This window comes from Globicephala melas, chromosome 20 (genome assembly GCF_963455315.2).
Source record: "Globicephala melas chromosome 20, mGloMel1.2, whole genome shotgun sequence".
NCBI classification, from domain to species: Eukaryota; Metazoa; Chordata; class Mammalia; order Artiodactyla; family Delphinidae; genus Globicephala; species Globicephala melas.
Window position 1 is genome coordinate 42,201,938 of NC_083333.1, and position 24,815 is coordinate 42,226,752.

Genomic DNA, 24,815 nt, shown 5'->3' on the forward strand with positions numbered 1-24,815 from the left:
GTTACCTACCCAGGGCTTCCCTGGTGGCGCAGTGGTTGAGAGTCCGCCTGCCGAGGCAGGGGACACGGTTTCAAGCCCCGGTCCGGGAAGATCCCACATGCCGCGGAGCGGCTGGACCCGTGAGCCATGGCCGCTGAGCCTGTGCATCCGGAGCCTGTGCTCTGCAATGGGAGAGGCCACAACAGTGAGAGGCCCGTGTACCGTAAAAAAAAAAAAAAAAAAAAAAAAAGTTACCTACCCAGGGTCAAGTGAATTAGTGACTACACAGGTACTGGACTCGAAGGAACCCAGAGCCTCTCCTCTTTGGAGGGAAACAGGGGTACCTCCCCCCAGAAGGCCTCACAAACACAGACGAAGCCCTTGTTTGCTCCAGCCCAGGACAGGTAGAGATAGAGGGCTGATGACCCCAACTCAGGTGCTCCAAGCATTTCTAAGTCTGAGTTGCCTAGGTGGGGGTCGTTGGGCTGACCTGTGCTGGGCAGGAGGGAGGAGGGTGGCCCTCAGAGGGGAGCAGTTGGTAATGAATGGGCCTTTGGGGAAACTGGTCTGAGGGCTGAGGCCAGGTTCTATTCAAACTCCTTTCAGGAAAGCTAGCACTCAGAGAGTCTGCAGTGTGTGGATCTGGAGGGGGAGGGGACTAAGCCCCCACTACCACAAACCCTCCCGTCCACCCTTGTCCTAATTCTGCCAGTGGCAAATAAATCTCTACTCCTGGACGCAGTAACCTGAGCAGTGCTCCACCGGTGAGCTCATCCTCAGGAGGAGATAGATGGCATGAATGGCTAGGTGCATGGGGGGAGGGCGGGCGGAGGAGGGAACACTAGGTTCAGCCCCTTCTCCAGGGCTGGCATAAAGGCAGGACCCTCTTGAGTGCCACCCACCCCTCATCTCATCACCCACAGCAGATGAGGAGGAAGGAGACTTAGACCCAGAAGTCTCTCCACCCACACCCAGGGAAGGATTCTCTCAACCTGCAACCTACCTCCATTTTCTTGGATAGGCCCAGAGATGAAGCTAGACCTTTTGATCAGGACCAGAAGAGGCAGGAGGAGAGGTAGGGGAAGTTCGGGAAATAGCAGGTAGGTGACATGCATTAGCTTCAGGCCAAGTGGACAGAGGACACCTTGGAGGGTAAGAAACCTCTTCCCCCTCACCTCTCCCTACCCCCATCTAACTCCATTTGTGGTAGGATCTTTAGGAGGGGGCATGTCTTGGAGAGGTTTGGGGACCTCAAGTGTGGCGACCGAGGCCTCTTCTCTGCTGAAGTCCAGGCAACAAGACTGGAAAACAATATAGTTGTCCTGCTTTCCAGGACAGGGCTGGCCTTTGACACATGATGTTCATTTGTCCATTCTCTGCTGAGGAAACCCCTACATAGTCCGAGGAGAGACACATTTGGGGAGAGTGTCTCCAGGGCAGAGAGACATCCAGTTAATTGGGCAGAAGTGTCCCCATTCTTCACGTCGCTATCAGGAGGTCCTACCTTTATCTCACTTTCAGCTATCCTTCTGCAGATCCAACCTATTTCTATTCCCCCCCCAACCCTTCCAGACTCAATATGATCTCCTGAGGCTTCCTTCAACCTTGTCACGCCCCCAGTTCCGGGTTTTTCAGGTAAAACTGCTCCCTCCACTTCTTTACCCTCCAAGCCCCTCCCCATCTTGTCAAGCCCCCCCCCAGGCTCCGCCCAGCTCGCCCTCCTGGCCACCGCGGCTGCCAATAGCTGAGAACCTTATTTGCATAGAGGCGCTGGGGAGCTGCGGAGGGAAAGGGGAGGGACCAGGCGACCTCCTAAATCAAAGTTGGGAGGCGAGGACTGGGCGGAGGGGGTGCCCGGCTGGGGCCGGCGGGGGGAGGGGGAGGGGGTGGCGGGACGGACGTAGAGGACAGCGAAGCCTGCCGGACACTGACAGCTCCATCGCTCCCTCCCTCGGCTCATCCCCGAGTCCCCACTTCCCTCCTCCCCTCGCTCGGAGCAGCATCCTTGGTCCTCACTTCTGGGGTCGTCCTGCTCCCGCGGCTCCGTGTAATTACCTCCTCTCACCCACGAACCCGGGAACTTTCTCCGCCAGCACCCGGGAGTGGGGGGGGGTGCTTTGCCTGGGCGGGTTTCTCCTGGGGTTCGTTGGGGGGCAGTCTCTAGAGAAGGGCTTCAGGGTCCCACAGAGACACCTGCCACCCTCAGCCTGCCTCCAGCCGGGCTGCCGTCGGGTCTCGGCACCCTCTCACCTAACCATGACCGAAATGAGCGAGAAGGAGAACGAACCGGATGACGCGGCCACCCACACCCCCCCGGGGACAGTCTCTGCCCTCCAGGAAACCAAGGTAACTCGGGAGGCGCGAGGCCTGGACCCCTGCCCAGCGCGCCCCCAGCCCGGGCGCCCTCTTCCCGATGCGGTTGCCACTGTGGCCTCGGGTGCCCTGGGGTCACAGTAGCGGGGCCCGTGTGGTCCCCAACGCTCCGCGCGGCGACCCGGGGGCAGTGGGCTCGTGACGAGGGGCCACAAGGAGGCCCCATCACACAAGCACGACACGCCCTTGAGCGCGTGATGAGCGGACGCTCCACCGCGACCCTCCAGGGAGATTGTATGTAACTCGCGTTTGTTGGAGGGAGTCGGCGCAGCGAAGGCGGAGGCAGTGTGTAGCGGTGTGTAGCGGGTGTGGGCTGGTATACTCGCCCGCGTGTGCGTGCGAGGCGCACCCCTCCCGTGTCCGCCAGGTCTCTGTCTGTGCCTCTCTCTTTGCCTGTGTCTCTCTGAAAATGTCTCTACAACCTGTTTGTCTCTGTCTTGGTATCTCTCTGTGTGCGTCTCGGGTCCTCTCGGCGTCTCTGTGTGTTTATTTCTGAGTCTCTCTAGATGTCTCTCTCTGACCCGCCGCAGTCCTGCATTCGCCCCCTGCCAACCGGGTTAGGCTCGGGGACGTGAGGCCGCGGCCGGGGGCTGCGCAGCTTCTGAGTTCGCGCTGGGGGCTGCTGCAGGGCGGACCATCACTGGCGGGGACCCGGGGACTGTTGTTGCGGCTCCGGATGAGAAAGACAGGCAGCCCATGCCAGCGGGCCGTGTGCCGGGGAGGGGGGCGGGGAGCTGCTAGAAACAAAAAGGGAAGTCATCATAATTAATGAATGTCATAATTAACCCTAATTATGTATGATTGCTACTCCTGCGGGAGTCACAATGAATAAATTATTCCCCAAAGAAGTCAGGCGGAGCGCAGACTCCTGGCGCTGAAGGCGGTGGGGTGGGGGAGAACACTGCTCACATTCAACCCCCCCCACGCCTCTATTCTGCCTGCTCCCTCCCCGAGTTCTAGGTGCTGACCCGCAAGAAGTTCTGCAGGAAGCGACCTGAGCGGGGGACCTGGGGATGGGGAGAGAAGAAGGGGCAGTGCTCTCTCTGCCCACCCCCACCCCCCCAGATTTCAGGCCCAGACTACTCTCTCCCTTTCCACCCTGGTAAATTGTTCCCACCAGGCTTCTGTTACCCAGATGAGGAGGGGGGCAGTCAGGACCAGAAATGGGTGGGGTCTTTGGCTCCCCCTGGTATCACTGGCTCATCTATAGCTCTTTCCAATGCCCGTCTTCCTCCTAATTCTGTCTTGACCGCCCCCAGGATATGAGGTTAATTCAAGGTCAAGGTCTTCAAGGGAGTGACCAAGGGAAGATGAGTAGGACCAGAGGCACCCCAGGTAGGCTGAGGCACCCCAGGTAGGCTCCCCATGCCTAAACCAAAGCGACCCAGTGGGTCTCCACAGCCAAGTCTTCAGATTCACACTTGACCTTCTCCTGCTCCCTTCTGAGAACTAGACCTTGGGCTCTCAGACCACAGAGTTACCTCCCCCTCAGAAAGCCAAGCCTCCTGGGAAAGGAATGAGGTGTTGGGGGGCAGAATATTGCTTGGAATATTTGTGACAGCTTCTTTCAAGCAGAAGATCCCCCTCCTGAGGGAACTGAGCCGCATCCTGAGTTCCAGCGCCCCTGAGCTTCACAGCTGCCTTCTAGTCACCCTGGACAGACACATACAAACTCCTTACTTGCTTCCCAGGGAATTGAGGGCCTCCCAGGTCCTGCCCTGATTCCCACACCACGGCCTGGCCACTCAGCCCCCTCCTTAAGAGTTCTCCAGAGCAGGCAGGAGGGCTGGGCAGTGCTGCCTCAGCAGTCAGCAGGCTGCAAGCTCAGCTGTGTGGGGAGGGGTGGTCAGGGCCTGGCAGGTCTGTACCTCCTTCCTCCCAGCCCAAGGACTGTCCCATGCCATCACCTCTGGGTCTGAGCCATGGAGATCTGAGGAGCAGGGAAGGAATGGGAGTGTACACCTGACCTGGTCCCTCTGTGCCAGGCCAGTTGGAGCCCTGCCCCTTTGCCGCGCTCCCCTGTACCTCATTTACGAAGGACTCAGTAATAACAACACAGGCTGGATTGCAGGTCTGGGGGAAGGTACTCAGGAGGGCAGAGGTGGGCAGAGAGAGGATTCAGAACACTTGCCAGCCTCTTTCCATTCCCCCACCTCAACTTGTCCCAAAGTAGCTTCTGTCTTCAGACTGTAGAGGTGGAGAAGAGGAAGGGAGAGGGTCGGTGCTGCCCACCCAGCTCAGTTTGAGGCAGGTACAACAGAGGTGGCTGGTGTACTTGTCTTCATTAGGCAGTGAAGTCAACATTCCAGACCTATTCATCAGTGTTTGGGGCTCCCTGGGGATTTCTTGCCAGCCCAAGTCCAGCCTCCTGCTCACCCTAAAGTCGGGTTTCACTCCGGCACCCAAGCTACTCAGCCACCCTCCTAGTGTCAGCGTCGCCCTCTCTGGGTCCCCATCCCATCCTACTACATGGGGCCTGCCAGCACCCACTTTGCTGCCATCTTTGGAAAGACCCTGCCATGCCAGCTCTGCCATCTGAGTCAGCTTGTGTCACATCTGCCACCACCCTCTGCCAGCTGCCTAGTGCCATTTCAGGAGCTGGCAGGAGCTGAGGAAGGAAAGGACTGTCCAGGGTGTGGAGAGGTGGGGAGGAGGCAGGCAGGCCAGGTCCTGCCTCCAGGAGGGGATTCAGAATAACAGGTCTGATGGTCCAGACTCCAAGCCAGACAAGCTCCTGGTGCTTTGGGAGGGAATGGGGTCCAGGTGGGCCATCTTGCCAGGGTGTATGGTGACTTCTTCTCACACCAGGGAATGGGTCCTGGGACAGTGGGGGCACCAAAAAGATAGAGGGTGGGGAGGTAGAGAAAGGTCTTCTCTGGGAACTAGGAGTCCCAGGAATGGAAATACCTGGCCAGGCTGAGCCCAAATGAGGTTTGGGTGGCCAAGCCAGATGTCTCTGGTGTGGGCGGGCATTAAGCCATTTGGCAGAGATGCCGTCGTCTGCCCTCCAGCCACAGCCCTTGACATCTGCCAGCCACCCCAGGTGGCATTCCTTCCCACTTCTCCACCCTCCTGGGATCTGGGGCAGAGTTGGGGCTGCCCTGGTGGCAGGGAACATTCTGTTCCAGAGGCTTTTGGTACCCTGCAGAGGTGGCTCTTGGCACTGAGGCCAGGCGGGGACCAGGAAAGGGCACAGGCTGGAGAGTAGGGAGGCTTGAAATCTCATCCTATGAGGATTACTTTGGAAATAATGGCCTCAGGAGGGGGCAACATTATTGATGTCTTCAAATATTTGAAGAACTGATGTGTGTAAGCGAGAGTATCCCTTCCTGGAGCCAAGGGAGGGACAAGGGCCGATAGGCAGGGAGGCAGGTTTTTCAGCTCTAAATAGGGAAGCACTTTCCAGCGATTGCAGCTGCCCAAAGATGGAATGACTGTCCCAAGAGAGGATGGGCTTGCCGTCACAAGAGGTGACCAACAGAGTCAAACAATAATTCAGAGGGCACATGGCCAGAGCAGTGCGGGGTGGGGACTGCTCTATGTGCCCAGTCTTTCAAGTCCCTTCTAACCCTACATTTCATGACAAGCCCATGGCACAACTGAGGGCCAGAGCTGAGGGCCAAGGCAGGGTGCTCCTGGTCACTTGGGCTCAATAGCCAAAGCCACTGGTTCAAGTCCCGGCTCTGCTACTTAGCAGCTGCGGACTCATGATGAGTGAGTGATTTAACCCCCTCAGCTCCTCATCTGAAAAAGGGGACCAATAATTGTCACCACCTCAGTGGGTAGTGCCAGGGTTAATGAGATTCTGCATATCAATTCCAGGACTCTGACAACGACAGTCCCTCATTATGTTCATAAGTTTAGGTTTTGCTTTGGGGACTTGAGCCTGTATTGCTTAGAGAGCATCTAACCCTGACTTGGAGGTGGGGAAACTGAAGCTTAGAGAGAGAGGAAGTGAAGTAACTTGCCTTCAGGCAGCAGATTGCATTCTGCCCCCACCCCCCCAGCACATCCTCCCAGAGACCTCCTGTGCTCTGTGCCCACGGCCCCTGTGCAGAGCAGTGGGTGGTTCACCCACTCCTCTGGGTCTGTCAGAGCCCCGAGAGCCACATAGAACATATTCGTGTTCTAATTAATTGTCCCTCTGGGCCTCGACCTCTGCCCCAATGCCCAGGCAGCTGGGGCCCGGGGCCCTGCTTCTCAGAGACACACAAAGAAGCCCACAGTGCTGGCCAGGAAGCTGGATTTGGAAGGAGCTGAGCAACTCAGCATGCCAGTCCCCCTAGGGCTCTGGCCTTTCAGCTGGCCTACCGGGGCCTGCCTGTTGCCCAAACATTTCCCCCTCTGCTTTCCCCTCTGTCATGTGGCCTGCTGGCTTCCCTAGGGTTAGAGGGGCCACCACTTCCATTCCCTTGGCACACAGGCTGCCTGGTGTCCCAGCTGGGAACCCTGGCCAAGTGTCCCTGCCTAGAGCCAGGCCTCTGCCCCCCACCTCCACCCGTTTCTTTTTTTAACTGGTAGAAAGGAATGGGAGGGGTAAGGGCTTTCAACAGGAGGGGAGTAGAGCAGGGGTCTGGCTAGAGAGGTCCAGATCTCACTCCGGGTAGAATAAGGGTGTGTTTGGGTGAGCAATGGGAATAACTCTGGCCTCACCGCAGAATCCACCGTGCACTCCAGAACACGTGCTCTGTTTAGGATTCCAGCCACTTGCTCATCATTTATTCCACAAACATTGACTGAGCACCCACTATGTGCTGAGGCCCGTTATGGGGATTTGAAGCAACCTTCCCCGCCCTCCAGGGGCTCACAGCCTCCCGGAGGAGGGAGAAGTAAATGACAACATAAACCTGATCGGAGCTATCATGGAAGCCCGTCCAGATGCAGCCAGCCAGAGGAGGGAGTGGTCCCACCGAAGGGAATTCCTGCAGAAGAAGAGACAGCTTCCCAGAGAAGGAAGCATCACAGGAAACCCTGAAGAAGAAAGCGGGGAATAACTGGATAAGGCAAAGAGGACAGACATGTAAAAAGCGCAGAGGCATGAAATACGGATGAGTTCAAGTCCTCACATGTGGGCTCAGGTGGAGGGCCTGGGCTGGAAGGGCAGGTTTGGCCAAGTTGCAGTTTCATGGCTGGGACAGGGGCCCTGCCTGGGTCCTGAGGAGCCATGAAAGGTTTTTTGCGGGGTCAGGGATCACCTCCCTGGCAGGTGCATGGAGAACAGGTGGGGATGGGCAAGGTGGAGGCAAAGAGCTATGGCCCTGAACCCGACAGGGTGCTGGAACCTGAACCAGGGCCGGGCTCTGGGGTGCTGAGGTGTTACAGGGGATGAACCGGAGAGGTGTTTTGGAGGGAGAATCAGCCCTGAGGATGAGGGTCCAGGGTGACCACTCCCCCACTCCCTGTTCAAGGACCGAGGACCTGGTGTGTTTTGGCCCCCAAAGTATTATTTTGTCAAGTCGAGTAAATGGTACCTCCATTCAGTGAAATTCCTGTGCAGCCGTACAAAAAGAATGGTGAAACTCTTTGTGTATTTGTATGGAAGGATTTCCAAGAAAAACGCAAGGCACGGGAGAAATAGTATACTACCATTTCTGCAGATTAAAAAGGAAATAAAGCCTCTTGAATTTGTTTCTATCCAACGTCACATAAAGTTCTAGGTTTCTTAACTGACTTTTTTTTTTTTTTTGGCTGCACGCAGCGTGCGGACCTTCCTGTGTGTGCCCCCTGCAATGGAAGCACAGAGTCTTAACCACTGAACCACCAGGAAGTCCCTCTTAACTGACTTTAAATTTCATAAGTTCATGAAATGGATGAATATTTTTTACTAAAAAATTACTTATATAAACAAAAAGTCTAGGGGTGGGGTAGGGAGGGTGGGAGGGAGATGCAAGAGGGAGGAGATATGGGGATATATGTATATGTATAGCCGATTCACTTTGTTATACAGCAGAAACTAACACACCATTGTAAAGCAATTATACTCCAATAAAGAGGTTAAAAAAAATAAATAAAAAAGTCTAGGGACTTCCCACGTGGCTCAGTGGTTGAGATTCCGCACTCCCAATGCAGGGGGCCCGGGTTCGATCCCTGGTCAGGGAACTAGATCCCACATGCATGCTGCAACTAAGAGTTCACATGCTGCAACTAAGGAGCCCATGCGCCGCAACTAAGAAGCTGGTGAGCTGCAACTAAGGAAACTGCCTGCCACAACTAAGACCCAATGCAACCAAATAAATACATTTTTTTTTTTTTTTTTTTTTTTGTGGTACACGGGCCTCTCACTGTTGTGGCCTCTCCCGTTGTGGAGCACAGGCTCCGGACGCGCAGGCTCAGCGGCCATGGCTCCTGGCCCCAGCTGCTCCACAGCATGTGGGATCCTCCCGGACCGGGGCACGAACCCGTGTCCCCTGCATCGGCAGGCGGACTCTCAACCACTGCGCCACCAGGGAAGCCCCATAAATATTTTTAAAAAACAAAGTCTAGATTTCTTTTTGAAAATTGAGAAACCTGGCAACGCTGGGCTGCCCCTAGAGACTAGCTCAGCTGGCTGAAGGAGACCAGCAGCTACTCGCTGACTGTCCAGTCCCCACCACTCCTAATTAGGTGCCTGTCCAGCCAGAGCTCCTTTGCTCGAGGAGGTTCCCTGCCTGGCTCTTGTGGGCACCTGGGATGGTGACCTGCCTTCTGGGACTTGGCAGCCTCTTTCTCAGTACTTCATCTCACCTCTGGCTCTCAGCCTTCAGGCTGCCGCTGGCCAAGGAGAGATCCCGGGGAGCCAGCCCCCTCCAGGCTCACAGCCCCTTTTCCTCCTTCAGCTCCAGAGGTTCAAGCGCTCACTTTCCCTCAAGAACATCCTCCGAAGTAAGAGCATGGAGAACTTCTTCTTTCGCTCGGGGTCTGAGCCCAAATGCCCCACCGAGGTGCTGCTGACGCCCCCGACCCCGCTGCCACCTCCCTCCCCACCACCAGCGTCTGCAGACTGGGGCCTACACACCCCAGCCCTGTCCCCCTGCCCGATCTCACGCCCCCTGGCACCACTCAAACCAGTGAGGCTGCACAGCTTCCAGGAACACGTCTTCAAGCGAGCCAGCCCCTGTGAGCTGTGCCAACAGTTCATTGTGGGTAGGTGCCTGGGTGGCAACAGAAGGGGTCGGGGTGAGTGTGGGTGTGGGCCCATGGACCTGACTGCCTGATGTTGGGCTGCTGCTAAACCTAACTGTGCCCCTCCCTCTGGGAGGACACATGAGCACCCTTGGGGGGGGGTGGGGACCCCGTGTTGCTGTGTTTACTAACAGCTCAGGTTCCACCCTGACTGTGTGGAGGTCGGAGCTAGGCCCCAGGCTGGCATGAGGATGCCCAGTCCCTTGCTCCCTCATGCCCTAACCTGCCTCCTTTGCTCCTTGTCCTTGGATGTAGCCTCTCTTGACCACCCCCTCTTGCCAAACCCACATTCTTCCCAGGAAACTCCAAGCAGGGTTTGCGGTGTAAGACATGCAAAGTCAGCGTCCACCTCTGGTGCTCCGAGGAGATCTCCCACCAGCAATGCCCAGGCAAGACGGTGAGTGGGGACCACACAGAGATGGCTGGCTGATGCTCCCAGGCCTGGCATGTGGGGGAATGAGTGCCCTGCAGGGCTGGTTCCTCATGTGGGGTGGTGCTTGGGCTTGGGGAAGGCCAAACTCTCAAGGGGCTGTGACCTCCCTGTGCCCTCTCTCTGCCCCACCCCACCCCCCGCCACAGTCCTCCTCCTTCCGCCGCAACTTCAGCTCCCCGCTCCTGGTGCATGAGCCGCCACCAGCCTGTGCCATGAGCAAGGAGTCCCCACCCACTGGTGAGTGTCCACTGTTGCCCCTGATCCCACTGTGGTGGGATGAGAGACCCATGCACTCCTCAGAGGAGCACCTGAGTCACACTGGCACTGCCCGTTCTTGGCACGACTACCACTCCCTTCTTTTTTTTTTAGACTTCTTCTTCTTCTTTTTGTTTGTTTGTTTTGGTTTTCTTCCCCAATTCCCTTCTTTGAATGCTGCTGTCCTGAATGTAGACTTCATTCATTCATTCATCCATCCTTCAACAAACACTTTATTGAACACCTACTAAGTGCCAGGCACTGTGCTAGACATGGGAACACAGCCCTGAAGAAGGTGGAGCTCATGGTCTAGTAAGGGAGCTAGACATGAAATAAATAATCACATAAATCATCAATTAACCATCATTTGGTGAATGCCTGAAATGGAAGGATAGGGAATAAAGAGAGGATAAAGTCGGCACCGACCTCATCCACAGAGGCAAAGAAGGCATCCGGGAGACTTGACAGATAGGGAATTAGTCTGAGGATCTGGGGAAGACCAGTGTGGACAGGAGGCAGGCCAGAGGTAGGGAGAGGCAGAGAGTTAAAGAAAGGATAATGAGGATGGGACTGAGGGAGTCAGAGTAAAAGGGTGAGATGGGACCCTGGGTGCAGGGCCTCGGGGTCCATTTTAAGAGTGTTCTTTGGACTTTATTCTTTTTTTTTTTTAATTGAAGTATAGTTGATTTACAATGTTGTGTTAATTTCTGCTGTACAGCAAAGTGATTCAGTTATACATATATATATTCTTTTTCATATTCTTTTCCATTATGGTTTATCACAGGATACTGAATATAGTTCCCTGTGCTCTACAGTAGGACCTTGGTGTTTATCCATTCTGCGTATAAGCAGTTTGCATCTGCTAATCCCAAACTCCCAATCCATCCCTCCCCCACCCCGCCTCCCCCTTGGTAACCACAGGTCTTTGGACTTTATTATAAGGTCAATTTTTGTGTTTTTACAAGAGCATTCTGGCTACTGTGTGGGTTGGAGAGGCTGGACTGGAAGCAGGGAGACCAGTTGGGAGGCCATGATGGTTGCCAGGAAAGTTTGGTAGCTTGGACCAGGCTGGTAGCAGTGGAGATGGAGAAAAGTGAGCAGATTCTAGAAGTGTTTGGGAGGTAGGATGAGGTGATGGAGTGAACACAGGCAGTGAGGCGGGCAAGGGGTCCAGGATGCTCCAGGTTTGTGCCTGGGCACCGTGGGAGGACACGGAGCTCTCATACCGTGAGGGAGACCTGGGAGGGGCAGGTGAGAGGAGTGCAGATTTCAGTTTAGGGCTGGCTGAGCGGGACAGCCAGCAGGGCAGACAGGGCTGAGATGCAGGACTTCAGGGCAGAGCGAGGCTGGCAGCAGGGTGCCCGGCCCTGATGGTGACTCCTCAGTAGGGGCCAGCGGGAAGGTGGACCCCGTCTATGAGACCCTGCGCTACGGAACCTCCTTGGCCCTGATGAACCGCTCCAGCTTCAGCAGCACCTCTGAGTCCCCCACGCGGAGCTTGGTAGGTATGGGGAGCACCAAAGGGGAGCCTCGGGGGCAGAGGTCTCAGAGGGTGGGGGGTCCAGGGGTTGAGCCCTCCCCTCGCTGTGTCCCTAGAGCGAGCGGGATGAGCTGATTGAGGACGGGGAAGGCAGCATCCGCAGCTCAGAGGAGGGCCCTGGCGACAGCGGTGAGTGGGACTGGGGACCAGGGGCAGGAATGGAGCGCAGTACGGGCCGCTGCCTGCTGCCTCACACCCTCGCCCCACCCTGGCATCTCCAGTATTCACAGCCGCGGCTGAGAGCGAAGGGTCAGGACCAGAGGAGAAGAGCCCCGGACAGCAGGTGAGGCTGGGCTGGCAGTGAGCCCCCGGCAGGCCAGGTGGGAAGGGACTGTTCTTCTCCTTGTCACTGATCCCTAGGTGGGTGACAGCGTGCTGAGTGGGAGTATCCCTGTTCCATCATTTATCCTCAGTCTACAGGGATGGGCAATGCCGGGGTGAGTAGGCCCGGGAGGCAGGGGTGTTACCACTCCACTGACCCAGTGCCTACTGTGCCCACTCCTACTGCCCCAAGGGTGGGCAGTTCTAGGGTGCAGCAGGCAGAGGAGGATCCCTCTTCTCCATCCCTGGCCCAGTCCCTTCAGGGGTGTGTAAGCACGGCAGATAGGACAGTCTTCACCTCCCCTGTCATTGACCCAGGAGCGCTGTGCCCCATCTCCTAGCCCCCAGGGTAGGCAAGGTCAGGGCAAGGGGAGAGTAGGTGGAATAAGAAAGGTGTCCCCCCCACAATGACCCAGAGCTTTTCCACAGGCCCCCAGGCCCCTTCTACGGAAGGATGTGGGGCCCATGTACTCCTACGTCGCGCTCTACAAGTTTCTGCCCCAGGAAAACAACGACCTGGCTTTGCAGTAAGTCCTCCAGCGGCCCAGTCCCCGCCCCGGGCAGCTGCCTGGCTCCAACCTCAGGGCTCTGTGCTCCCAGACCTTGGAACACGAGTGTGAGGGAGACCTTCAGGAACCTCCTCCTGGCACACTTGAGGCTACTGAGCCCAAAGAGGAGACAGAGGTGCCAGAGTCCAAGAGGGATTGGTGCTAATGTCACGATTCCTGCCCCCTGCCCGGCCTCTGTCCTGGAGAGCGTCTGCCATACCTGTAGTCACTCAGGGTCCTCCAAGGGCATCGAGAACTCTCTCCCAGCTGAGGGGGGCATGCAGGGGATCTGGGGGCCTAGGACTGTTGGGATGCAGAGTGGGAGGGTCCCTCCTGCCCCATGTGCTACCTCCGCTCTCTCATCCCAGGCCTGGAGACCGGATCATGCTGGTGGATGACTCTAACGAGGACTGGTGGAAGGTGACTTGGCAGGGTGGGGAGCGGAGGGTGGGGGGTGGTAGGTACATCACTAGCCCGCACCCTCAGAGAACACAGCCCCAAAGACCTCCTCTCCTTCCTCCACCGGCCCTAGCCAGGCCTAGGCCCACCCTCAGGTCTTACTCTCGCTGTGCCCCTCCCCGCCCCAGCCTTGTTCCTCCGTCCACCTTGTGCCCTTTCCAGCCCAGAAGCCACCCGACTAGGGGCTCAAATACAGAGAAGCCAAATCTGGAGGATGACAGCATTGGCTCTGAGTGGGCATTAGGTCTAGAGAAAGCAGTGGGGGTCAGGGGGTGGCACGAGTGTTCATTGCCAGCCTCATCCCCAGGGCAAGGTCGGCGACCGGGTTGGCTTCTTCCCAGCCAATTTTGTGCAGCGGGTGAGGCCAGGCGAGAACGTTTGGCGCTGCTGCCAACCCTTCTCCGGGAACAAGGAACAGGGCTACATGAGCCTCAAGGAGAGCCAGGTGAGGGCCTGGGCCCTGCATGGCTGGAGAGGTGGGCGTGGGAGAGAGGCGGCAAGGGTGTGGGCGAGGGCCCTGGAGGAGGATGCTTGCAGCCTGGCAGCAGGAGGGAAGGCAGGCTAGAAGCAGTGGGACTGGGAAGTTCCCTGGTGGCCTAGTGGTTAGGAGTCTGGGCTTTCACTACCGTGGCCGGGTTCAATGCCTAGTCCGGGAACTGAAATTCCCGTTAAAAAAAAAAAAAGCAGCAGTGGGACTGCAGGGCTCTCCTGTCCTCCCCTCTGGGAACTGGGGCTGGCAGCTAACACAGGCAGAGGGCTGAGTTATGTTAGAGAGTCGGGGCAGGAACACTGGATTAGGAGTCTAGAGGCTCGGGTTTGAATGCTGGCTCTGCCTTTGGGTTCTTGTTAACCATGGGCAAGTCCTTTTCCCCCTGTTACCTCCTCTGTGAAATGGTGGTTTGTCAGGGGCATTAGACCAGCTGATCTCAAAGGTCAGACCCGAAGTGATGCTCTGTGTCTGCTGACTGCCTGGTCTTGCACCCTGTACTCTCCTGGGATCTGCTCCCATCACCCGGGCTCCAACCACATCTGACGCTGGTCCCTTCATCCCCTGGGATGGACCGCCTGGGAGCCACCAGCAGGACTTGGGGCCAGGGACGCAGGCAGTGCCAAGCCTCAGCTTCATGTCTCTTCTGCTCAGATCTGTGTGGGCGTGGGCAGGAGCAAGGATGCTGATGGCTTCATCCGCGTCAGCAGCGGCAAGAAGCGGGGTCTGGTGCCAGCCAACGTCCTGACCGAGATCTGAGAAGAGCCAAGAGAACCCGGAAGCCACCCCTGCCTGTGCCCGGCCCTTGCTTCTGGCCCCAGGAGGGGAGCAGGCCTCTGCCCACACTCTCTCTCCCTCTGCCCTTCTCCTTGGGGCCAGTCACCATGGCTTGGGAGGCTTCTGCACTGAGGAGGGTTTTATTTCATGGGTCCTGGAGTGCCCTGAGGAGGCTGCTGCTCTGAGACTTGGAGGTGGGGAGGAGGAGAAAGTGGGAGGGGAGGGGAAAGCTCCAGGTGGGACCCCCTGGTGCCCATGCACTCCCAAAGCCCGTTGCCATGCTGAGTCCAGCCCTGAGAGGCAGTTCCTGGGGAACTTCCCTGCTGCCTCTTCCAGAGACCTTCCCCTGCCCACAGCATCTTTGCCTGCCTGACAGCTCCCCTCTCCTCACAGAGCCTCTGCTTGGGTCTTTGTGTGTGTGACCCTGCAGCTGCCCCTTTGGAAGTGGGGCCTTGGGAAGGTGCCTTCCCGGGTCCCTTAGCCCCAGCTCTGGGTAGGGAGGGAATTCAGGGCTGCAGGAGGATCCTCGTCTCACCACCTCTGTCACTCCATCAATTCTCAGGAAAGTTCTGCGGTTATCTCTCCCATTACTTGAAACCTGGGTGGACAGAGGAGGGGAGGGCTGAGGTCTGGGGAAGCTGTGGTAAATCAGAGACTGTCCCTCAAGTAGTGCAGTCACCACAGAGCAGCCTCATCTTCCCCTTGTGCACTGGGAAAGGACACCCAAGAGCGGCCTGAACACAGAAACCCGATTAAGAACAAAAGACTGGCCCACGCCTGCTCAAAATAACCCCCAGTTCACTGTCAGGACTCTAAAAGCTCAGTTCCTGTCCCAGTCCTCTCCAGGCCCACCCCAGGAACCCAACCTTCAGGGCTGACCCCGCAGTGACCCTCCCTCACCCCCTCTCTCCAGGCTCTGCAGGGGACAGGGCTGCCTTTGCAGGGGTTCCTTTTCTGGTTGCATCTGCTCCCTTGTCCAGGACACAGAGCCCTGGGAGGAAGAGGGAGTGGGAGACAGACAAAGAATTCTGTTGGAGCACCAGGAGGGGAAGGGGGTAGGCATCCTGGGCGGGGGGGGGGGACACGCAAAGAGGACCCCTCCCTTGCAGGTTGCTTCTCTCTGGTACCAACTTCCCTCTCCCCCCAAGCTCAGAGCCTCCTCTTGTGCCCTTGATCGTGCCAGCCAATGCCACCCCCCATCCTAGGCACAGTCACACCCTCCCATGCAGTGGGAGGGACACATCCTCCTACCCACTGGCCCCTGCCCCACCTCTCCCTCGCAGAGAGGGGTACTCAAGCCACACTGCCCTGTTTGCTGCCATGAGGCCCCCCCCCCTCCAGCAATGTCCCAGGGGCGGGCCCAATGCCCACTGTACATGAGGCTGCATGAGGCGTCTGCTGGGGCATTGCTGAGCCCCCAGACTCCTAATTAAATGTTTCTTGTCCCAACCTGTCTGCTCTATCTGCTTGGGCTAGAGGAAGGGAAGGGGGAAGGGGTCGGGGGGTGGTGGAGGTACGGAAAGGGGACAGCCTGAAGATCGGAGAATGCGCTCATCTCCGAGAGGAGGGGTATGGGGACAGCTGGCCCTGACAGTGAGGGTCCCCAAGCCTTCTCATTCCCTTCCACCCAAGCAGCCTGAGCCAGGCGGGATCTGAGGAAGTGGGGCAGGAGGTTTGGGGGACGCCGGAAAGAGAGAGGGTGGGGCTGCGGCCACTTTCGGGTTCGAGGCGCTCCTGCCTCGCGCAGGGGGCGGGCACACACCTCTGCGTCTGGACCGTTCCTGCCCAGGCAGAGATGCCCTCGGAGACCAGCAGTCTCCGTACCCAGGGTCGGGGGCGGGGGGGCTCAATACCCACCCGAGATCAGCCTCGCCCCCGCAGCCCCCTAAACCCGAGGCAGATACGTTGGCGGCGAGGACAGCCGCGGACGGTGGGGCCCCGAGATGACTCATCGGGAGCCTGGCGCCAGGGGGCCGCGGTGGCGCCCCGCCCCCAGCGGTGCCCGCCGCCCACCTGCTCCGGCTGAGCCGCTTCTTTCCCGTCCGCACGGCCGGCCGCGTCATCGCCCAGGCGAGCACGTCCTGTGCTATTTATGGGGAGCGCCGAGAGGAGAGAGGGAGAGAGAGAGAGAGAGAGAAAGAGAGAGGGAGAGAGAGAGAGAGAGAGGGAGGGAGAGGGAGAGGGAGAGGGAGAGGGAGAGGGAGAGGGAGAGAGAGAGAGGGAGAGAGAGAGAGAGGCTGTGGCGGTGCCAGGGCAACGCCGTGCTGCCAGAATGCATCCGGCTCTGCCTTCCAGCCCCCCGAAATCAAGGTAGGCCCCGTGGGGCCAGACCCTGGGTCCCCAACCGCTTTCCTTGGGCTGCTTCAGGGATGACTCTAGAGCTTGGAGGTGGTAGGGGGAGCAGAAGGAGGGTGACCCCCTTCCTAGGACCCCTGATGATGGGACTGGATAAAGGGGTCACAAACCCAGTCCAGAGTCTTAAAAAGAGGGGAACTCACACAAACAGGCACCTACTGTGCCTGGGAAACTATGCCAGGAACTTAATTTTATTTTATCCTCTGAGGACCCAGTGAGGAAAGTGGTGGTGTCCCCTTTTCACAGATGATGAAACTGAGACCCAGAGATATTAGGTGGCTTGTCCATGGTCATACAAATTAGCCAGCCCAACCTTTCCCCTTTTATACTTGGAGCAACTGAGGCCCAGAGCAGACTAGAAACTTGCCCAAGGTCACCCAGCAAATTAACGGTCAAACTGGTCTCAGAAATTCTATCTCTTGCCTCTCAGTTCATCTCTTCCCCCACCTGACCCTGGGTTCCTCAGTGGCTTAAACCAGCACGATGGAAGCAGAGACACCTTGAAATGCTGGGCCGGGGGCTCCAGGGATCAAGACCCTACTCCACTGGAGAGGGTCAGAGCCTTTCAGCCAAACCTTCTGCACACCAACTTGTGTCTGCACCGGCCAGCAGCTGGCCTGGACCCCTGCCTCCTCCCCAGCTCATCTGACGCACTGCTGAGCACAGCAGCTTCTTCCCGTGGTAGCTGGACCACTAACAGCATGCTCACAGCCTGGGGCTGGGAACAGCTGGTGCCCCCACTGTAGCCTCTGCCCACCTCCGTGCCCACTCTGGGGGTGGCAGGACCAGCAACACCATTGGCCTGGGGCAGAGGATGTCAAGCAACCTGTGGTGGTGCCAACCCACCGTTTGGCTCTATTGTCTGACCCACACGTGCCCTCCATCCCCCCCCCCTCAGCCTGAGCTTAAGCTGGCATGTATCCTGTGGGGATGAAGGTTTAGGGGAGACACAAAAAGAGGGGGAGTCTGGGGGCAAGAGACAAGAGGCCTCAAAGGGCAGAGAGATGGATACGAGGCAGTGGGTGGGGACACAGGTCCCCTCTGTGCAACCCCACCCATTTTGCTAGCACCACTCTCTTTGGCCCCTTCAGCCTTTTTTTTACCCCCCCATTCTTAACACCCCCGCCCCAGTGCTTAGGACATTGGAGGCATCTGCTGGAGAGTGCGACCAGCCAGTGTACCTCCGGCCTCGGCCCTCCCTGTGCTTTGGGGAGCCAGCCTAGGTGGTCCGTCTCAGCTTCAGAGAGAGCGCCCACTGTACCCTGTACCCCTCCTCCAGCTTGTGGCCCTGCAGCAGCAGCTGTGCTCCGTACCTCTTGGCTGCAGCCCACTCCGAGTCACCCCCTCCCACGTCTGGTCTGGAGGACTCAAAGGTGGGTGCTAGTGTTCAAGCCACACTGGTATTCTGGGGAGTCATTGGCCCCTCCAGGACTCAGTTTCCTCCTCCAGAAATGGAGTTGGACTTGCTCATGGAGTCTTTACCTCAGGGCCATGAGCCCCTTTAAAGGGTAAAATTATATGATGGGACCAGTTGCAAACTCTTGAGAGAATGGACATGTCTTTTCATCAGAATTTCACAAGGCCCCAGGACCTGGAAGAGACCCAGCGGTTACTTTAAGGGGTCTGCCTGCTAAGGAGGCCCTCCTAGGCCCTGCCCCAGGAAGGGCTTAGAGGCCTGTGGTGGAAAGAGGTAAGCTTAGGCCTGGGGTGAGCTTCAGAAAGAAGTGTCTTCTACATGCAAGTCTTCCCAAGAGATAGGTTCCTACAACCTGATTCTTCCTCCCCCCCCCCCCCCCCCCCGCCCCCGACTCCGCCAAAAGTGAGGCAGTTTCCTACACCTTCAGTGACCTGTGAGAGAACAGCACCATCTCCTGGTCCACGGTGGAAACCTTTTCTGTGCTGCAGGCTCACGAGCCTCAGTAAAGGTCCTTATCTCCTTCCTGTCATCCCTCTACTGCCTGGAGGAAGTGGAGGTGGGCGGCCTTCAATGCCCTTCCTCCTCTGAGAAGAAGGCATCTCACGCTCCAAGTAGCTTAGCCGAGGCCCTTCTTCCAGGCCACAGCTTCCCCATGTGGAATAACAGGCTTAGAGCAAGCCTAAGGATACATTATGCACAGGCTGCTATGGCGGCAACAGGGAAACCAAAAAGCAGTGTCCTAGCTGGGGCTCTGATGCACATGGGTGGTGATGGAGGTTGTCTGGACTATTCCGTCCGGGCCTCCCTGGCTTGGGCTACCCACATCCCCACCTGTCCAGACTGGACAAGGACACTGCAGGCAGAGTTGGGGATAGGTCTGCTGCCCCCAGGATCGCTTTAGCCCTGCCTTTCCCACACCAAGTGCAGATGGAAACATGTGCCCAGTACACATCCTGAAGACCCCTCATTGGCCTTCGCATTACTGCCCACAAGAGTTCCTCAGAGACCGGTAGACCACAGAGGTAACCAGGACGGGCACACCAGCCATAGCTGTGCCCAACTTTCCTCCCCCGACTTCTCACCTGAGCTGACACTCCTGTATTTAACTGGCTGACTGACCCCTTCCACCTGGACACCTGTCACTCAAACTGCCACCCACTCAAAATGTTCAACTTGGCTCTTCCAGGCATCCTCCCCACCACAACTAGTTTCTTCTCCTGATCACCAAAGGCATCTTCTGCCCAGTCCTCCAAAGCTCGAGGCCTGGGGACCAAGCTAGCCTTCCTGAGGCCTCCGTAGTAAGTCTACAAAGTCCTATCTTACTTCATCTTGAACCCATTTTTCCCATTCAGGTCGTCTTAACAGGTGAATCCAACACCTGGCTTCACCTCTTTTCTCATCTGCAAAATGGAGACGCTAATACCCTACTTTACAATGTTGTGAAAATTATAGAATCAATACAAGTCAGTGTAAAGTGCCTCAGTACTTGGCTCACAGAGCAGATACTTTACTGAAAAATTCCTTGGTGGTTACTACTACCAGTTAATAGGCAAAATAAAACCTACTTCTCATTTGTAAAAAGGGATATGAATTAAGTAACTCAAAACTGCTGTGACAAGTTTGTATGTTATGTGCCTTTATTCCAATTTCTGCTGAGAAAGCCTTTTTTCTCTGGGACATTTTTGATGGTTATAAACCAAAAACCAAAACAGGAAACAATCCTTCTTTTAAGGACAGGAAAGAAAAAAAGTTTAGAAATAGAAATTGGGATGCTCAAGATGACAGCTTCAGTTCTATCTCAATAAGGCTGTCTGAAGACAGCTTAGGCAGTCGCCAGCAGTTCAAGTCCAGACCATACCTTCTGGACTGGTGGTGGTTCAAATTCCCACCGTCCTGGAGTTCCAAGGCAGTAGACCACAACCTTGAACCTCAGTGCAGTTGAGCAGTGCAAGCATATATTTTCTGTTGTTTTAAAATAATGTGACAACTCATGTCACAACTGAATACTGGTTCCCAACCAACATTTGAGACCATGTCTGAGGTGCCACTCATGCTCTGCTGAAAAGAGCAGTTTTGAGGCACAGTCTTTGAGGCTTGGGTAGAAGCCATTCCTCTCCTCCCTTCAAAGTAGGTCCCACACCCCATGGACGGAGGGGGCATGAGCCTGACCAGAGGCCAGGAGCCAAGGGAGAAATGAAGCAGGAACCCAGGGAAGGGCCTGTATCTCATTCCTCAGTGCTGGCCCTGTAAACAGTGAAGACCCACCAAGCAGCCAGAAACTGGAAGCAGAGAGGCAGGCAGATAAAGCCTTGTTTTTTATTGAATGAGTGATCTACGCAACTGCTGAGGCCACTATGTACAGAGAAGAAAAGGAGAACTTCATTTCTTGGTCTCTTCCTCCTTGGACAGAGTCTTGATGATTTCCTCCTTCTTGGCCTGGAGCCGCTCCTCACGGCGCTTGCGGGCTTCCTTGGTCTTAGACCTGCGGGCCTCAGCCTGGTCCCTGGGTAATGGAAGAGAGAAGATGGGTGAGCTGCTGGGGACACCAAGAGCTCCTGCTTCAACTAGCCAATAAGTCCCCACACTACCCTGACATTGATGGTAGGTGGTATGTGGGTATGTACAGGACAGAGCAGCATATACCTCTAACACAACAACTGTATTCTGGACAGACTGCATGTAAGTCGAGATTAGACATCAGCACATTTTAAATGTCTCAGAACTTGCCCCTGTGACAGACACCAATTCCTAAAGAAACTTACGCCAGAAGCTTCTTGCGAGCCTTGTCTGCCTTCAGCTTGTGGATATGTTCCATGAGAATCCTCTTGTTTTTGAACACATTACCCTTCACTTTCAGGTACAGGCTGTGATACCTGTAGCGTACAAGGATTAGAGGTTCTGGTCAGCAATGGGACCAACACCGAGGTTGGCCTGTGATCTGCTCCTCTACACAAGGCCCCTAAGCATGTAGGGTTCCTTTCCTCTCTTCTTGCTGCAGGGACTTCTTTCCCCCAAACTAGGACTTTTTGTGCAATTTCTAGACAGAAGAGCTCACCTGGCAGATAAACTTAATTCTTGGGCTGTCCTGATGGTGTATGTGAGCAGAACAGGACAGAACGGAAGAACTTTCTTAGAAAATACCAAGACACATGGCTCTCTCCCCAAGACCAATGAGACAGAGCTTGTATCTGTGCAAAGAACAAGCCATCGAAACAGCAATGGGTCTTGGTGGGCCCGAGAGAAGGTACTTACATATGGCGGTCAATCTTCTTAGATTCACGGTATCTTCTGAGCAGCCGACGCAGAATTCTCATCCTCCTCATCCAGGTTACCTTCTCGGGCATTCGAGCATTGGCAGTACCCTTTCGCTTACCTACGAGGAAGATGACTCAGGCTCCCTGTAGTGCATCTGGGTTACTAGAGCCAGCTGACTGGTCACAACGATAGCTACCAATTTCTGAAACACTTTATAACTCTTTGGGTCATGTGCCAAGAGTTGTACCTCACTTTAAGTAGCTTTATTTCCACTTTACAGATGATGATCCCAAGTATTTAATTTCTTTCATTTACTCAATTTTTAAGGAAGCACAAACAAGGCAATTATTCCCCATTCACTCCACAGAATGTGGATATGACAGGGCATGCACCAAGGCAGCACGGTAAGCTGGAAGGGCTTTAAAAAGGTGATGTGACCGTCATCTCCCTAGGTCATCCTGAGCCTAGAAAGCGGTTTTAGGATTTATTGGACATTTCCCAAGCATCCAGTAGAATGGATGGGTAGGGTACGGGGGTACAGGTGCTCAATAAATGTGACCTCTTTCTACCAAGACCTTCAACTCCAACACCAGTGCCAACTTTCTGATTTGCAGAGAGAAAAACACACCAAGTATCATGGAGTAGGAAAAGGGCTCAAAATGAGTCAGAATGGAAAAGGTTTCTGAATATATCCTAGTCTAGACTTAATCATTTATCATTCCCTAAGTCTTGGAGAAAAGGGAAGAATGTACTTACCTATGCCCATATGCCTGCCCTTCCGGCGAGCCAAGGTGTTTTTTCGGCATCGAGCCCGGGAATGGACTGTCACAGGCTTCCGGATAATCAGCCCATCTTTGATCAGTTTCCGGATCTGCTGACCTGGGAAACCACAATGCACCTGGTCAGTCAGGTGGGGCCTAGCCCCAAGTACACCAGTCACAACGCAGAGTCCAAACAGGACATGCCAGAAACGCTGCCCACATCCCTGGTTTTCAAAAACGGTGGGAAGTGGGGAACTTCTATTTATTTCTTAAAAAACAAAACACAGCAGCAACAACAGAAAACCTCTACCCTTTTAGATGTTTTACAGCACACTCCAAATATACATATTTAGGGATATGTGATCAAAATAGCATACAAATACGGCCTAGTCCTTCAGATCCTGTTTCACCTATTAGCTACCAGTCTAAAATAAGGACTTTTTGAGCACACATTACAATACCACAAACCCAAACAGGTAAAGGATTTCCCTGATATTCACAGATTCCTGCTTGACCAAACTTTCATCAGGTTCCTGAAGCTTCTCTTAGGCCCATCTGTACGCTTCCTTGTAAATTCTAGTTTTAGTAAAAAACTCTGCTTAAGTTAGTTAAGCAGAAGCCCCTACCCTTGATAACTGACCACCCAGGCCAGAATCCCCCTTACCCCTGTTTCCTTAGTAATTTTCTTTTTTAAAAAAGAAACAATTAAGACAATGTTGTGTTAATTTCTGCTGAGTGATTCAGTTATACACATATATACATTCTTTATATATTTATATATTCTTTTCCATTATAGTTTATCGCCCTCTTATTAATTTTCCATCCACGGATCCCCGAAACCATGCTCCTTGGCTATAAATTCCTACTTGCCCATGCTATATTCTGACTTGAGTTCAATCTCTCTCCCCCAAAGTAAAATCCCATTGGTCCCTGTAACTACTGCAATTGTTCTGAATAAAGTCTGCCTTACAATTTTAAACAATTTCATTGAATACTTTTTCCCTGTAACAATATTATGTTGAAGTAATGTGGGCATGTTGATGTTATCTGCAGGACTGACACTGTCTTACTACTTTGAATTATATGCAAACAGGCCTCTAATAAAGTCTGAGGCCCCAGGTCTTTCCAATTCATCATTTCATCGGCCATCTCTACCCCGCCCCAGTCCTTGTACTGTCTCTTCACAAATCCTTCTCACAGCCATAAAACAGAATATCCACTCTAGCGATATTTATTAATATAACATCGGGTGGTTCCATTAACTTCCATCCTGTCATTCTGGCAAGTGGCAGGAAGAGAACATCTGGCACTCCGTATTTCTGTGACTCCTCCATTTTATAAACCACCCCCCAAACTATGAGCTCTCCTAGGTCTGTTAACAGTCAACACAATCGTGTCAACTTTCATTGCACAAAGGATGAGAAAGGGGTAGGATGAAGAAGGAACTTAGACCCCAAGAACTCACGGGAGTTGGCATTGGCGATTTCATTAGTCTCATTGGGGTCCAACCAGACCTTCTTTTTGCCACAGCGGAGGACACTGGAGGCAAGCCTCTTCTGAAGCCTGAGCATACTGCGACAAACAGAAAACACTATCAGGCCCTGGAAACCATTCCTGGGCAAGAATGAGCATCCCCAACAAGACCTGCCCTTCCAAGTCTTCTAATGTCGTGAAACATGGCGGGGGGAGGTGCATGTGTATATGCACTTAGTACTAAAGACAAACACGTCCCCCCAGACTTCGGCCACCCACGACGCAGCCCCAGGTTAATAATCTTCCCTATACCAAGACCTTTGTAAAGCTTTGCCTGTGCGTTCCTGTAGGCGAACAGCCCACCCTGGGATGTCGACAACCTCTAGGTTATGTCTTATTCTGTGTCTCAGTTTTCTCCTCTGGAAAATGAGACTAACGGATACAATTGGAATGAAGATGGGGCTTATGCCCTTTCTGGTACCCAACACTAAAAACAAGTGTTTAACGTGAAGAATCCGAGGCCAGTGGGCCTGATGTGCTAGTTAATCTAGTCCTTTGCTTCTTGGGCTCTTTTTCCCTTTCTTATCCCAGTAATAAAGTCGGAGGCTTGGGGCCTACTCGCGACCTGTCTTACGTCACATGGAAGCAGAGATCTGCTCGGAGCCATAGATCGGCCCAGTGAGTAAGGGGGCCACAACCCAGTCCCCGCCGCCGCCTTTCCTCTGCCCGCGTGGGTCTCCTCAGACACACGTGGGGCGCGAAGCCCACCTTTCCCCCGTCCTAGAGTTCCGGGAACGCTCCCCCACCCCCTCCTCTCGAGGCTAGGAGCTAGTGTGCTCCGGCCTATCCCAAGCTCCGGGACGCGCCGCTTCAGGGCCGCCTCCACCCCGTCTCTTCCAGCACGGGCTGCGGTACACAGCCCCGCAGTGCGGCCGCAGCCAGAATCAATCAATATCAGAGACCCGAGAGCCCTTACCTCATGGCTGCGACCGCAGGGGCCAAAGGAAAGAGCTTGCTCTCCCCAGGCTCCTCCCATTATCTGTGAAGGGGAGAGCCCACCCCCCGCTCCGCTTTCGCCCGTATTCCCCTCCGGTCCTTTAATCTTCCGCCACCCTAAACTTACTTATATATTCTGTTAATACCCGGGATAACAGAAGTCTAATATCAGGAATCGGTTTTAAACTTTAAAACATAGAAAATATCTCCCTTCGGCATGGCAAA

General features: G+C 55.1%; 2 protein-coding genes across 4 annotated transcripts; one reads left to right on the forward strand and one right to left on the reverse strand.

Moving 5' to 3' along the window:
• Window positions 1-1,845: 1,845 nt before the first annotated feature.
• Window positions 1,846-15,774, forward strand: STAC2 (SH3 and cysteine rich domain 2). 3 transcript variants are annotated; one of them, XM_060290918.1, is made up of 12 exons: window positions 1,847-2,026; window positions 2,186-2,325; window positions 9,168-9,474; window positions 9,813-9,910; window positions 10,093-10,183; window positions 11,587-11,702; window positions 11,798-11,870; window positions 11,963-12,024; window positions 12,492-12,589; window positions 12,979-13,030; window positions 13,377-13,514; window positions 14,211-15,774. In XM_060290918.1, exons 2-12 carry the CDS (start codon window positions 2,236-2,238, stop codon window positions 14,313-14,315), a joined length of 1,230 nt encoding a protein of 409 aa, XP_060146901.1. In that variant the 5' UTR covers window positions 1,847-2,026; window positions 2,186-2,235; the 3' UTR covers window positions 14,316-15,774. The 3 variants fall into 3 exon arrangements, with proteins under 3 accessions (XP_060146902.1, XP_060146901.1, XP_030695662.1); XM_030839802.2 differs by having other exon boundaries at window positions 1,847-2,325; window positions 11,590-11,702; XM_060290919.1 differs by lacking the exon at window positions 13,377-13,514 and having other exon boundaries at window positions 1,846-2,325.
• A 4,627-nt stretch (window positions 15,775-20,401) lies between these two features.
• RPL19 (ribosomal protein L19) lies at window positions 20,402-24,682 on the reverse strand. The gene is made up of 6 exons (XM_030840215.3): window positions 24,571-24,682; window positions 23,587-23,693; window positions 22,117-22,239; window positions 21,358-21,478; window positions 20,868-20,978; window positions 20,402-20,608 (listed from the first exon to the last, which is right to left on the reverse strand). The coding sequence occupies exons 1-6, from the start codon at window positions 24,573-24,575 to the stop codon at window positions 20,485-20,487; spliced, it is 591 nt and encodes a 196-aa protein (XP_030696075.1). The 5' UTR covers window positions 24,576-24,682; the 3' UTR covers window positions 20,402-20,484.
• Window positions 24,683-24,815: the final 133 nt, after the last annotated feature.